We start from the raw sequence: 14818 nt of genomic DNA, 5'->3' as shown, positions 1-14818 counted from the left end.
ATAATAAATTTACCTTCAACTTTGAAAACCAGATTTACAATCAGAGCTTCTATAGTAGAATTTCAGAAGAACAGGCTTATTCATATAAATTGTTAATGCTTGCTCTTACCTACAAATCTTAAGGTACTTCTCATGAGTAATCACGAGTAATCACATTGTCAAATTTGCCGATGACATGACAGTCGTGGGGCTCATTGCCAACAACAATGAGATGGCTTACAGAAATGAGGTGGAAGAACGCAAAGCCTGGTGCCAAGCAAATAATCTCCTTCTCAACATCAACAAGACAAAGGAGATGGTTCTCACTTCAGGGGAACCTGTACCACTCACACCCCTCTTTACATTGGTGGCACAGCAGTTTCAAACTCCTGGGACTGAACATCACTACACAATCTCTCATGGTCTCAGAACACACTCCACACAATCAGGGAAGCTCACCAATGCATCTACTTTCTGAGGACGCTGAAGAGAGCTGGACTATGCACACCTATACTCACATCATTCTATAGATGCACAGTAGAGTATCCAAACACGCTACAACACTGCATGGTACTGAAACTGCTCGACAGCAGACAGGAAGACTCTACAACAGGTAGTGGGAAATACCTAGTGCATCACTGACACCAGCCTACCTGCCATCAAGGACACATACAGAAAGGTGCTGGAAAAGGGCCAGTAATATCATTAAGATTCGAACCCACAGCTCATGGACTGTTCGGCCCATTCCTATCATGAAGAGGCTACAAACCTTTGATGTCAGGACCCTCAGAGTCATAAACAGTTACATTCCCCAAGCTGATCAACACTTTCACCCACTAACCCACCCCTCCACATACTCCAAACCACTATTTTATCATTATCTGTCAGCCACCTTATGCACAGACCCTCCTGTGCCTAGTATCACTTTAATCAATCTATGTATATAAGCTATCTTATGTATTTATATTTGTTGTGTTTTTTTTATTATTGCATTATTTACCTTATTGCGTTTTGTGCAGAACTGGAGTAACAATTATTTGTCCTCCTTTACACTTGTGGACTGGAAATGGCATTAAACGATCTTGAATCTTGAATATTGTGAGTAGCCAATAGAATGAGTTCAATCATACATATTGACACTCAGTGGCCACTTCATTAGGTACCACCTGTACCTAATAAAATGGCCACTGAGAATATGTTTGTGGTCTTCTGCTGCTATAGCCCATCCACTTCAAGGTTAGATGTGCTGTGAATTCAGAGATGCTCTTCTGCACACCAGTGGTTGTTTGAGTGACTGTCATCTTCCTGTCAGCTTGAACCAGTCTGGCCATTCTCCCCTGACCTCTCTCATTAACAAGGTGTTTTCACCCACAGAACTGCTGCTCACTGGATTTTTGTTTTTTGCTTGTTTTTTGCAACATTCTATGTAAAATCTAGAGACTGATGAGTATGAAACTCTCAGATCAGCATTTTCTGAAGTACTCAAATGACCACACCTGGCATGGTCAAAGTTACTTAGATCACATATGTTCTCCATTTTGATGTTTTGTTTGAACAACAGCTGAACCTCTTTACCATGTCTGCATGTTCTTATGCATTGAGTTGCTGTCACATGATTGACTGATTAAATATTTGCACTAACGAGCTGGTGTAAAGGGGTACATAATAAAGTGACCACTGAGTGTATAACAATTTGCAAACTGTCTATTATACATAAAGAAGGGTTAAGTTTCACAACCACTTTCACTGAAGGAATACTAATCAGCAGGTCAAAATGTCCTGACCTGTCATCAACACACATAAAAGTTGCTGGTGAACGCAGCAGTCCAGACAGCATCTCTAGGAAGAGGTGCAGTCGATATTTCAGGCCGAGACCCTTCGTCTTTGTTGTTTGTTGTTTGTCCTGTCATCAATATTGGATGATAAGAAGCTGGCAATGAGAGCAAAGGTTGTATTGAATTTAACAGTATGAACAATGTTGTGATCACAAATACACAACAATATCAATTTACGATTATCAGCAAAACACCAATCCTAAGGCAAACAATCTGCAGACATCCGAAATCTGAAATATAAATAGAAAATGCTGAAATTACTCAGTGGGTCAGGTGGCATCGGCAGAGTGAAAAAAAAATTAATGTTATAGGTCAAGGACACTTTATCACAATTCAGATGAGAGATTATTGATCGTGAATACTTTCAGAATTTTCTGCTTTTAGATGCAACTAGTTCCTTCAACTCATTGTGTGCAAAATGGATTTAATTTTTTTTACATTTTTGTAGCACGCTGTGAAAGTAGTCTAGCAATAGATTGATTGAATGTGTCAGCCACCAACTGAAGAAAATTAAAGTCAATGGCATGAAGAGAAAAACCTCACACAAAGAAAGATGGTTGTGATTGTCAGAGGTCAATAACTGCAGGAGTGCCACTGGGCAGTCTCAGACCCAACCAGCATCAGCTGCTTCATCAAAGGCCTTCCAAGGAAACGTCAGATTTAAGATGGCATATTGATTATTGCACAATGTTCAAATCTATTCACTACTCCTCACAAAAGGAAACAGACCAGGCATGCATGTAGCAAGACTGACTTAAAATTCTCACGTAAGTTGATAAGTCACAAGTAATATTGATGCCACTCAAGTGGCAAATATTGACCATCTCCAATAAGAGGGCTTAATTACCTACACATGACATTTAATAGCATTCCATTCAGTGAGTTTCCTACTATCAAATTCTGGGGCAATTAATAACCAGAAACGCCACTGGACTGATCACGTAAGTACTATGGTTCAAAGAACAGGTGAGAGTCTCGGTATCCCATGATGAATTATTCACCTCCAGACACCCTAAATTACTTTCAGCATCTCACAAGCACTAGTCAGAAGTATATTAGAAAACTCTCTCCACCTCTCCTCATGTCCAGTTCCAACAGTTCTCAGAAAACTCAGCATCATGGTTAATTGGCATCTCATTCTCCATTCCTTTTCTAATGCTCCATTAGTCTTAAGAACTCCAGGGGACTTGGCAGGGGAGAATCTTTCCACCAGTGGGAGAACCTCAAAACTTGTACGCCTGCTTGCTAATGCAAATATCTAATCAGCCACTCATGTGGCAGCAGCTCAATGCATAAAAGCATGCAGACGTGACCAAGAGGTTCAGTTGGTGTTCAGACCAAACATCAGAATGGGGAAGGAATATCACCCAAGTGACTGTGACCATGAAATGATTGTTGGTGCCAGACAAGGTGGTTTGAGTATCACAGAAACTGCTGATCCCTGTGATTTTCATGCACAACAGTCTCAAGAGTTTACAGAGAGTGTGCAAAAAAAACATATCCAGTGAGTGGCAGTTTTATGGTGAAAATGCCTTGTTAATGAGAGAGGTCTGATTGGTTAAGCTGACAGGAAGTCAACAATAACTCACATAACTGCATGTCACAACAGGGGTGTGCAGAAGAGCATCACTGACCACAAAACATGTCAAACCCTGAAGTTGAATAGCTACAGCAGGAGAAGATCACACCTTGTCTCACTCCTGTATCTAATAAAGTGGCTACTGAGTGTAGTTGCCATATTTAAGATTACAGTGCATGAGAGGTGGAAAGATCTCTGGAATCATTTGCTCTGAAGGGCTGTAGAGGCCAGATCATTCAGCGTATTAAGTATTATGGTTTAAAGGAGATGAATTTTTCAAAAATTAGGGAATTGAGAGCTATGGGAAACTGGCACAAAAGAGAAGAAATAAATTCTGATTTGCTTGTATTAGTGGTAGCTGAAATACTCAGAACATATTGAGGAATAATTTCATGAATTTTATCACAGTTCAGCCATGATTGTATTGAATGGCAGGGCAATATTGAGGGGCTGAGTGGCCTCTACCTGCTCCTGTTCTGTATACTGTATTCTGACAGCATCTCCTAAACCTAGAACATTTCCCAGCAAGGGTGACACTTACAAAAGGTGCATGGGAACACCAGCACCAATTTGCCCTCCAAGTCACACAACATCTGATGTGGAACATACTGCCATCCTTTCACTGCCAATGTTAAAGCTCTTAATGCTGTAGGTTCTTCAAAAGAACTTCAGCAGTTGAAGAACGTGGCCATACTAGATGCTGGCCTCTCTGGTGGAGCTCAGATATGAATACATTTTTCCATTGCCTCTGTTTTGAAAACTGAGATTTCAATTACATTTCAATTCATTAATTTAAAGTAAGTGATATAACTGAAACTGGGAAGTCTGGACAAGAGATCATTCGCACGCAGTCTGTGATTTCCTCCTCATTTGTAACCAGAATGCGAAGTAAATGTTGACTTCTCAGCTTTTTTGGATGTATCACAATGAACGAGTGTTAAATGAAATGAAATACAAAGACATAAAAATATATATGTAAATTACCAAAATCAACAACCATTGTGTAAAGGAGGAATAATGGGTTCACGGATTGTTGAGAAATCTGATGGAGGAGGGGAAGAAGCTGTTCTGGAATGAATGAGATTTCATGATCCTGTACCTCCTCCTTGATGGTAGTAATGAGAAGAGAGCTTGTCACAGATGACAATGATCTTTAATGATGGATGCCGCCTTACTGAGATCCACCTCTTGGAGATGTCGTCAGTGGTTGGGAGTGTTGTGCCAATGATGGACTTGCCTGAGCTTATAACTCTCTACAACTTTTTGTGATCTTGTGCATTGGAGTTTCCATTTTAGGGTGTGATAAAATATGTCAGAATACTCTCTAACATACATCTATAGAAATTTGTAAGAGTCTTTGGTGACCTACCAAATCTCCTCACACTCCTAACGAAGTAGAGCCATTGGTATACCATCTTCTTGAATGCATCAATGTGTTGGTCCCAGGACTGATCTCTTGAATACATTGACTCCCAGGAACCTGAATCTGCTCACCCTTTCCACCATTGACTCCTTAATGAAGACTGGTGTTTGTTCTCCCAAGTTCCTTTTCCTGAAGTCCACAATCAGTTCTTTGGTCTTCCTTGCTTAAGTGTGAGATTGATGTTGCAACACCACTCAACTATCTGATCTAACTCAGTCCTGTACACCTCCTCAACTGAGGCATCTGAGATTCTGCCACAAACAGTGTTATCATCGGCAAATTTCATTGACATCAACACCAGGAGCAAATGCCTGGTTATACACTTGCATGATGTTATGATTTTTTTTAACCCTCAGATTCACTGAACTAGTCAATCTGAGTTATAGTAGTGTATAAATGATGGCTACTAAGTGATGGCTACAACAACAGGTGAATAAATAACAGCCATTTGCAATTGTAAATGACAATTAAAATGTCAGTATGCACTGTGTTTTATCTGCAAAATTGGTGCCAGCTTCTGATATCTGTGGATGCATAGTCAAACACAAAAATATGACAGGTGCTGTTAAGAAATACCCTACTGTGTTATCTATTGTGCTAATGGAAGCAAAGGTTACACTAGAGACCCACCTTTCCATTGTCACGCCCAGTCAGACCTGATGTTGAGTCAGATGTCACTGGGAATACAAAGTACATGAATCAGGAAACAAAGGGAAATATACAGTATTGTGCCAAAATCTTGGCATATATATATAGCTTGGATGCCTAAGACTTTTGCACAGTACTACATATTGGTTAAAATAGGAAGGTGGTTGGGGAACAGAAATAAGAGTACTTAATTTTGTATTAGATCAGAAGTATTAAGTGTCATTTGGTAACTGGAAAGACATAATATACGGTATTGTGCAAAAGTGTTAGACACCCTTGTGATATATACACTTATACTTTATTGTCGCCAAACAGTTGATACTAGAATGTACAATCATCACAGCGATATTTGATTTTGCGCTTCCCGCTCCCCGGATTACAAGTCGATAGTAAATATTAAAAATTTAAATTATAAATCATAAATAGAAAATAGAAAAATAGGAAGTAAGGTAGTGCAAGAAAACTAAAAGGCAGAGGGTAATATATATATACACACCTAGTCCTGTAAGTAGCTTTTTTAAATAATTTATGTAAATTTTAGTTGTGTTTAAATGTCTCAAAAATGAGCAAACCTTTGAGAACTTTGACAGAAAGCAAGGCTCTGCTCACATTTTTGTCCCCCGTCAAAGCCTGTCAGAAGCATTCCAGAGATGAGACCACTACACTGTGCTTCCCACTGCTATGACCTGGGTGTAAAGGGCCAGCATCTGTCTGACCTTGATATTAAAATTGGGTAAATGCAAGGGCATTTGAACAGTGAGCCAGGTTTAGGTAGGTTCAGCTAATAAAAAAGAAAGGGCATTTTACTTCTTACCCAACTTTTACTGAGCATTCTTCAGCCTGATTGGTGATTTATCCTACATGGTGATATCAGTTGCTGGGGCATCAGATCCCCAACAGGTGGTGTGCGGGAACAAATGACATTAGGAAGAGGGAAAACCATGCCATTGTTTGAGGTTTCATGGTGAATTGTATATCTTGTCCCTTCACTGCTGACTGAAACAAGATGCATTCTCTTAGATAGTCTTACTTGCTAATAAAAGTATAACTTGGCTCTAGCAGGGTGACAAGATTCTAGTCAGAGAATGATAAAGAATAGGAATGTAATGGGCAGGACTATGGAACAATTGATCGGTGGTGCTGTAACTTCAAAAATAGTGAAAACTTGTTAGATCATTTTCTAGCATCAAAATAAGCAATATTTTTTTGATTAATAGGGAGAGGTTATGGAAACGTAATGAAGATTGTATCTGTGTTGGTTTTATGCAAAGTCATTTTGGAAGCTGTGACAAATAAAGGCTATGAAAGGACTGTCGCTGCTTAGATGCAATAGTTTATTCAAATGCTCTTGCATAAGTGAGGACATTTGAAATACTGTATGTGCCTGGTCTAAGTCAAAAATAAGTTTGTATTACCACATACAGTAGATTGATGGTATATCTTCAAAAGTGACAAGATCAATGTAGAAATTATAAATGCTACCAACAGTGCTTAATATACTGAAAAAAAATTCTGAATAATTGTTTTTTTCTAATGTGTCTTTTCATACCTCTATCTTTGAAAGTACAAGGCACACAACTTTTCAGTAGATGATTTTTTTTACTAATTATTAAATATGAGTGGTTCTTCCTGTTTTCCAGAAAAAGCTGCACGTTGTCCTGGCCACAATCTGTTTTTGCCCATGAAAAGAAACACTTCTTTCCGTTTTGATAGTTGGAAATAACTTGTGGTGATTTGATGCCTATCTCCTCACAGACACAGAAGCAGAAAGGAAGTCACTGAAGGAGCATGTGTACCCTAAACTGCGGGAATTCTGCAGGGAAAACTATGGACTTGAATTCCAGGTAACGGAGAGAACATTCACACCTGAGCGGGATGAATGATGAGCAAGTGATCAGAAATTGCTGGGGGAGTGTGAGCTGAATGTTGTCCTGTACATTTAAACTGCCGTTCCCTCTGTGTTACAACAGCAGCGACATCTCATTGACTGTGAAGTGTTGTGGTATATCCCGAGATCATTACTGCCATATTATCTCGATCTTTCTCTTTGTGGTGATGTGCATACAGGTGTCTGTTAAGTGGCTTAGCTGCCCAGATTGTTCTTCCTAAAGGGGTAAGCAAACTCCTACCCTTATATAAAGCTTGTTTTTTTCCCTCTTTCAATACTTCTATTGATGTTGCAGTCATGTATGAGGCAGAATACAGTCAACTATACATCAATTACAAAGTGTTTGAAAGGAAAAGGCAGCGTACATTTTCAATCCGTATAACTCTGATGACAACTAAACAATACTTTTCATCAAGCAATTGTTACAGTGAATAAATTCATGTTTGTTTTGAAATATATGAAACTAAGATCATTATTTTGCCTCCTTGGTAATATCTGGTCGTGTAAGTGTTTGTCTTCAGGTGCTGGGTAGTGACATAATCAAAGCAAAATGGCCTACTGATTTCATTTGATTGAAGTTAATGAAAGAAAATTTGTTTAATAATGCTTCTGATGAAAGTTTTTTTTCAATTACTAGATCTTTTGAGACATTATCTGCATATTTTCTAAATCTTTCCATCACATTTTATATTTGTGCTCTGCCTAATTGTAAACTGCTAATTGCCTTGTCCTGTACTGAGCCTGAGGCAAAATGAAAGCCTCCTTGTTCTGACACTGAGTTAATCCAAGCTGAAAGCAGTTGGTTCCTGGGCTCCTATTAGCTTGAAGAATCTCCTTAAACCATTGCAGCCGATAGCATCCTTGCAAGAAAGTTTGGAGCTTTTGCCTGTACAGGGAGCCAGAACGAAACAGCTTCTTTTTAATTTCATCTGTTAATGTGCATTGGCATGGAAAAGCAAATTGGGCATCAGTGTGGAAAACAATTTTCATCGCAGTATGTTCACTTATTAAACTCATACTGTCATTAAATGTGCACTTGTATAATGATGTGTGAAGTAGGGTTTAAATTTCACAGTAGCTTGGGCACATTGAACTGCAGCACCACGTACTACATTCAGTTCACTAAATAATTGCTCTACTGCTTTTTAGTACTGCTGATTCCAAGTGTTAGATACAGTTCTCCAGCTGGTTTTAAGATTTTTAAGTGGCCATTTTGGAGGATCAGTATTGTCATTAGAAAGGTAGAAGGAAGAACCACTGGGAGTGAATTGAAGTGTGCAATCATATTTCCTTCTGCCATTAGAAACTCGATATCCACTTCATTTCATCTTTACCACGTTCACCACCTTCGTTAGCCTCCAGTCAGTTGATACAACACTAGATACTTAAACCAAATACAAGAATGTGAGATATTACTATTTCTTCAGGTTTACCAGACTCATTCAGCTTCATCTTTAATGCCACAGAGCATGAATATTAGTCATAGATTTCTTGCATTTCTGACCTATTGCACAACTGGAACACCTTTGTGTTATTCTCCTCTGCTAGCAACAATCGCACTAAACTAACTTTCTGTCTGAATTACTGAGATTGTACCAACGGATGCAAACAGCAGTAACTGAAGCTCTTCTCCACCAGCTTATCAGTTATCACTTCCTGCTTGGTACCTAGCATTTTGAGTTGTGGTAAGAATTGCAATTTAAACATCTCAAAGGATTTATTTCAATTAATAACTTGGAGATTTCAGAAACTGGTGCAAATATTGTCAAGAAGCTTTTAAATTGCAGTGGGATATTTGAGGAAGATAGAAATTTTATTGAAAGAATATAACTGCGCAGAAGAGTTTGTTTTACTCATTCCTCAAAATTTGTTTCCTCGATTCATCCTGTTAATCTCACCCCTTGGTGTCTGCATTTCTCTCACCATGATATCCTCTGTACTCGCAGGGAAGTTATTTATTTGCGCACTTGGAACCAACTTATGGCAGTTTTGGTCAGACATTACATCATCTACTCTCTCTGTCAATCATCATTATTTTGCCTTTTCAAACCATTTGCAGAATCATGGGCGCCACGGTAGTGTAGTCATTAGCGGAACACTAAATCAGCATAGGAGTTCGGAGTCCAATTCTGGCGTCCTCTGTAAGGAGTCTCTGCATGTCCTCCCAGTGGAATGCATGGGTTTTCCCTGAGTGCTCTGGGTTCCTCCCACAGTCCAAAGAAGTACCAGGTTACCAGGTTAATTGCTCATTGTAAATTGTCCCCTGATTGGGTTAGGGTTAAATCGGGTTTGTGTGGGGTTACTGGGCAGTGCGGCTCAAAGGGCCGGAAGGGCCTATTCCCCACTGTATCTCTAAAGAAATAAATCAGAAGCCCATAGACTTCTGGTTTATCAAATGGCAATTTCAGTAACTCTAGTTACCAAGCACTTTATTTGCTAATATTGCTTTCTCTATTGTTCATACACTTTATGCAAATAGTCTAAATATCATAGATGATTACTATTCATACTTCAAAATTGCAGGTAATAGATGTTTACTGGGGATTGGATTCAGAAGAATGGGATAAGCCAGAACTCCACAGAATTCGGATGAGGCTTTTAGAAGATTGCCTGAAAACCTCTGCTGGTCCATGTTTTGTTGTGGGTATATAACTATTTACATTTAATGCTCAAAGTTCTAAGTTTTGCTCCATAGCTTGAAGTTTTCAAATGATTGCATTTAATCTTCTCTCCCCAGACTATTATGCAACATTGCTATGCTTGAAGCATGTGGTAATACAGATGAAAGGAAAAAAGAAAAAAAATGTTTGTGTGGATTTCCAAAGCTCAGTAGGAGATTAGGATATGATGTGTTTGATATGATTAGCATTCTTTCATCCCTCTGTTGAACTTGACCTTTTTGAAGTTAAATTCTGATCATCAATTTGTCAGCAGATTTGTCATCAATTTATGACCAAGGTCATAAAAGTTGGTATCAGCAGGACTTCACCTGCGGAAGGTTAATTGGAAATCTGCAAGTGGATTAACAATAACTGAAAATTTGTTAACAGTATATGTGTGAATTTCCAATAAGCCTACTGTTGCATGTCTGGCCCATTCCTGATTTAATAATTGGATGAGATGAGACACCAGTTCAATTAATTTAACAAATGGTATTGCACTTGCACTCTATTAGCCAGAGCCTCCTGGAGTTTGTCTTTGCTCATAATTTCTTTTAAAGTTGATACTTAAATGGACAAGAAGACCCAATATAGAATTGACAGTCTGATAGGCTAAATTTAAAGATGAACACTGACTGTGAGACAACATAAATCCTTGCAGATGTCAGAGCTCCTTCGTCACCACATTAATTTCCTCATATAGGGACTAGCAAATATCAATTTACAGATTAGATAAATTCAGCAGTCAGAGAAAGTTGTGAAGTTCTGAATGCAAGGTCCTACTTGTGAGACAGGGTCTGTAAACCTTGCCCTCATCAAGTATTATGGTGACACATGAATATTTTATCTTAATATTGCTGTTTATTGATTACAGCTCAACATCCAACACCATCATCCCCTCTGGGGTCATCAACAAGGTTCAAATGCATTATATACATTTTCCAGTGCTGTATTCCACCTGCCACTTTTTTGCCCATTCTTCCAATTTGTCTTAAGTCCTGCTGCAAATGTTGCCACAAAGCCATCAATTCCATAATCTAAATCACTGACAAACAATGTGAAAAGTAGCAGTCCCAATACTGACCCCTGAGGAACACCACTAGTCACCTGGCAGCCAACCAGAAAAGGCTCCTTTTACTCCCACTCGCTGCCTCCTGCCTGTCAGCCATTCCGCTATCCATGCCAGTATCTTTCCTGTAACACCAGAAGATTTTATCTCTCCCCCAGTGCTGCTGAAGAGTCTTCAAACTGAAACTTCTTTCTTGTATATTTGTTAGGTTACGAGATTACACGACATGAAATAACTCAAGTTTACATCTCTTTTCCCTTGAGTTCATGACCTTTAAAATCCAAGAATAAACTCTGATATTATCAACCTACCCTAAGAAAAGCATTGTGGATGAGGAATTCTTTCTCACTAGTTTATATTGGTGCAGCTGGGATGTAATTCAGATGTGTGTGTACATGCTGCATTTCATTGAATTTGTTACTGTACGTTTTGCTATCATTAGTCCTGTAGTACCTCACAGCTGCCAACTGATTCATGCACTAATTGTCATCCGGCTTCCAGTCCTTAAAGAACACCTGACCAGTAAGCCACAGCAATTTCATGTCTGAGAGACGATGCAATGAATTAGAGCAGAAAGAGGCAGTGGAATGCAAAGGTTGTGCCTGTTGTTTCTTGGACCAAGGCCCTGCTTTTCTTCTGTCAAAGGTAGAGAAGAGGAGATACATGATGTGAACCAGGGCTCCTTGCAGGCAGGCAAAGTACACTGGAGCAAGTGAGCAACCTGATGGAGTGAGATTTCCCAGATCTGGGTTTGATATAGAAAGTAACTCTATGATCTACCTTCCTTTGTCAACGTGAGTGGTCTGAACTTTCTACCTGTAGCTGACAAACTATAATGCAGAAGCAACTCCTATTCAACACTTATGCAGCTCGCAGCACACAATGCACAAGCATGTACCAATAGCAAGCCCATTACAACCAAGGCAGTTCCTGTCTTTATATGCTCCTCATAGCCTCACCACTTTTTAATGACTGATAGGTCAGACAAAACTACCAAACTGCAGCAATCATTGTGGACACTCTGAGCTATTTATGACTGATAGCTCAGACACAACTACCAAACTGCGGGAATCATTGTGAACAATTTGATACTCTAATAACAGTTCAAAGTAAATTTATTATCAAAGTACATATGATACCATACACTACGTTGAAATTGTACCATAAATACAGATTGACAAACCACATACTAACATAAACAAAGATTGACAAACCATATATTACCATAAAGATTAACAAACACCAATGGCAAAAGAGATGAACTGTTCAAAGTCAAAATAATTGGACATGTAGAGAGTCCTTGAAAGTGAATTTGTAGATTGTAGAATCAGTTCAGAGCACTGGGGAATGAAGGCATCCATGCCATTTCAGGAGCCTGATGGTTGCAGGGCAGTAACCGTTCCAAAACCTGGTGGTGTAGGACCTGCAGCACCTCCTGTTCAATGTTATTAGTGAGGAAAGAACATGACCTGGATGGTAGGGGCCTTTGAAGATGGAGGTTGCTTTCTTCTGGGAGTGTTTCATGTAAATGTACTCAGTGGTGGTGGCGGGGGGGTGTTCACCTTTGATAGATAGACTGGTCTGTCCATCATTTTCTGTAGTCTTTTCTGTTCCTGGCCATTGGTGGTTCCATATCATGCCATGATATAACCAGTTAGGATTCTCTCCACTGGCTATCTATAGAGGCTTGTCAAAGTTTTTGGTGACATGCCAAATCCACGCAAACTTCTAAGAAAGTAAACGCACTGTCATGCCTTCTTTTTGATGACTTATGTGCTGATCCCAGAACAGATCTCCTGGTGTGTTTACACCATGGAATTTATCGCTACTGACCCTCTTCACTCCCATTCCCCTCATGAGGACCTCCAGTCAGTCGATAGTCAGTACTTTGGTCTCGCTGACATTAAGTGAGAGGTTATTGTTGTGGCACCATTCAACCAGATTTTGAATCTCCCTCCTGTGTGCTGCTTTATCACCGCCTTGCTTTGCAGGCATGGTGAACCTTTCCACAGGCTTACCAGACTGGGGCTGAGGGCCTAATGCTGAAACTGAGAACGTCATGGGTGGAGAGGAAGTCAAGTTCCTAAGCAACGCTCTGGAATGCTCCCTACCCTCATAACTTGCTTTCTGGAGCATAATAAATGTTTAGTTTTTGTATGCATACACATGTGCTGAAGCACACTGTCATCTTCCCAATTTCCTCCAGGAATTATTGTTACAAAATCACTGGGAATACTAGATACTCAGTCTACATCCCAGTCCTTAGAGAGGGACGATATCTCAGGTTGCTACCTGTAACACTGTGGTTTACTGAGCAAGTATTCTTTAAGGACTGCAGCCCTGATATCAATTAGCTTGCAAATAGGACCCTGGTCAGACCCCACTTGGAGTACTGTTCTCAATTCTGGTCGCCTCATGACAGGAAGGATGTGGAAACCATAGAAAGGGTGCAGAGGAGATTTACAAGGATGTTGCCTGGATTGGGGAGCATGCCTTATGAGAACAGGTTGAGTGAGCTCAGCCTTTTCTCCTTGGAGTGACGGAGGATGAGACGTGACCTGATAGAGGTCTACAAGATAACGAGAGGCATTGATTGTGCGGATAGTCAGAGGCTTTTCCCCAGGGCTGAAATGGCTAGCATGAAAGGGCATAATTTTAAGGTGCTTGGAAGCAGATACAGAGGAGATGTCAGGGGAAAGTTTTTTACGCAGAGAATGGTGAGTGCATGGAATGGGCTGCCCACAGCGGCGGTGGAGGCAGAAATGATAGGGTTTTTTAAGAGACTCCTGGATGGCTACATGGAGCTTAGAAAAATAGAGGGCTATGGGTAAAGCCTAGGTAGTTCTAAGGTAGGGACATGGTCTAAGGAAGGGCCTGTATTGCGCTGTATGTTTTCTATGTTTTCCATTTTTCTAAATGAGATAACAGCCAAGAGGCATTGCCTGACAAATCCAAGTACCAGTCAGATGTTAGCACTGCAAGGACTAGGCAGAGGCAGACTTTCATTTGGGGAAATTGTGGCACTAAAAAGCTGCACGTGGGTCAGAGGACCAGTGAGGCTAATGTGTCAGATCTCCTGAAGACGAGTTCACATATCAGTTTTGTTCCTAACGGCATGGATGACGACCATGAATTCTGTGAAGACTGCATGTGGAAATGGTTGATCTGTTGTCCAGCCTATCAGTGAGCTGCAAGAGAAGAGAATGAGTATTAGAGAAATTCATTTCTAACATAATACAGGACTCTATAGGGAATCAGAAACACATCCTTTTTCACTGGAAAGTTGTCAGCACCTCAGTGACATTTACACTCCCACTGAGCAACTCATAGAGTTAACAGCAGGGTCCAACTAGTCCTTGTCGACCAAGGTGTCACATCCAAGCTAGTCCAATTTGCCAGCATTTGAACCATAATCTTCTGAAAACTTTCCGATCCATGGAACTGTCTAGCTGGCTTTTAAAAGTTGTTATTATATCTGGACAGATGGAGCAGATTGTTGCATCTACTGAGGCACTGGTCATCATGTGTAAGCTGCATCAAGATCTCAGTCTGCACCAGGTATCTGCTTGTGGTCACCCTAAAACATCACTTTCATCAGGATGAGGGAGCTGCCAACACAAAGTACTTTCTTGCCATCAAGACACAGACAGTACCATCTTTGAGTCAATTACTGATCGAGGGACCAGTATAGAAGTGATGTAATCTTCATTGTTCCAAATGAGAATGCCATTAGATAC

At 40.0% G+C, this 14818-nt stretch overlaps 1 protein-coding gene across 1 annotated transcript in view; it reads left to right on the top strand.

Moving 5' to 3' along the window:
• The window catches only part of LOC134343446 (NACHT and WD repeat domain-containing protein 2), a 163539-nt gene that overhangs the window by 116770 nt on the left and 31951 nt on the right, over positions 1–14818 (top strand). The window contains 2 exon segments of the mRNA XM_063042151.1: positions 7178–7308; positions 9876–9992. Of these exon segments, the coding sequence (XP_062898221.1) occupies positions 7178–7308; positions 9876–9992 (248 nt within the window).

This window comes from Mobula hypostoma, chromosome 3, assembly GCF_963921235.1.
Source record: "Mobula hypostoma chromosome 3, sMobHyp1.1, whole genome shotgun sequence".
Taxonomy (NCBI): Eukaryota; Metazoa; Chordata; class Chondrichthyes; order Myliobatiformes; family Myliobatidae; genus Mobula; species Mobula hypostoma.
This window is presented reverse-complemented; position numbering and strand designations above follow the sequence as displayed.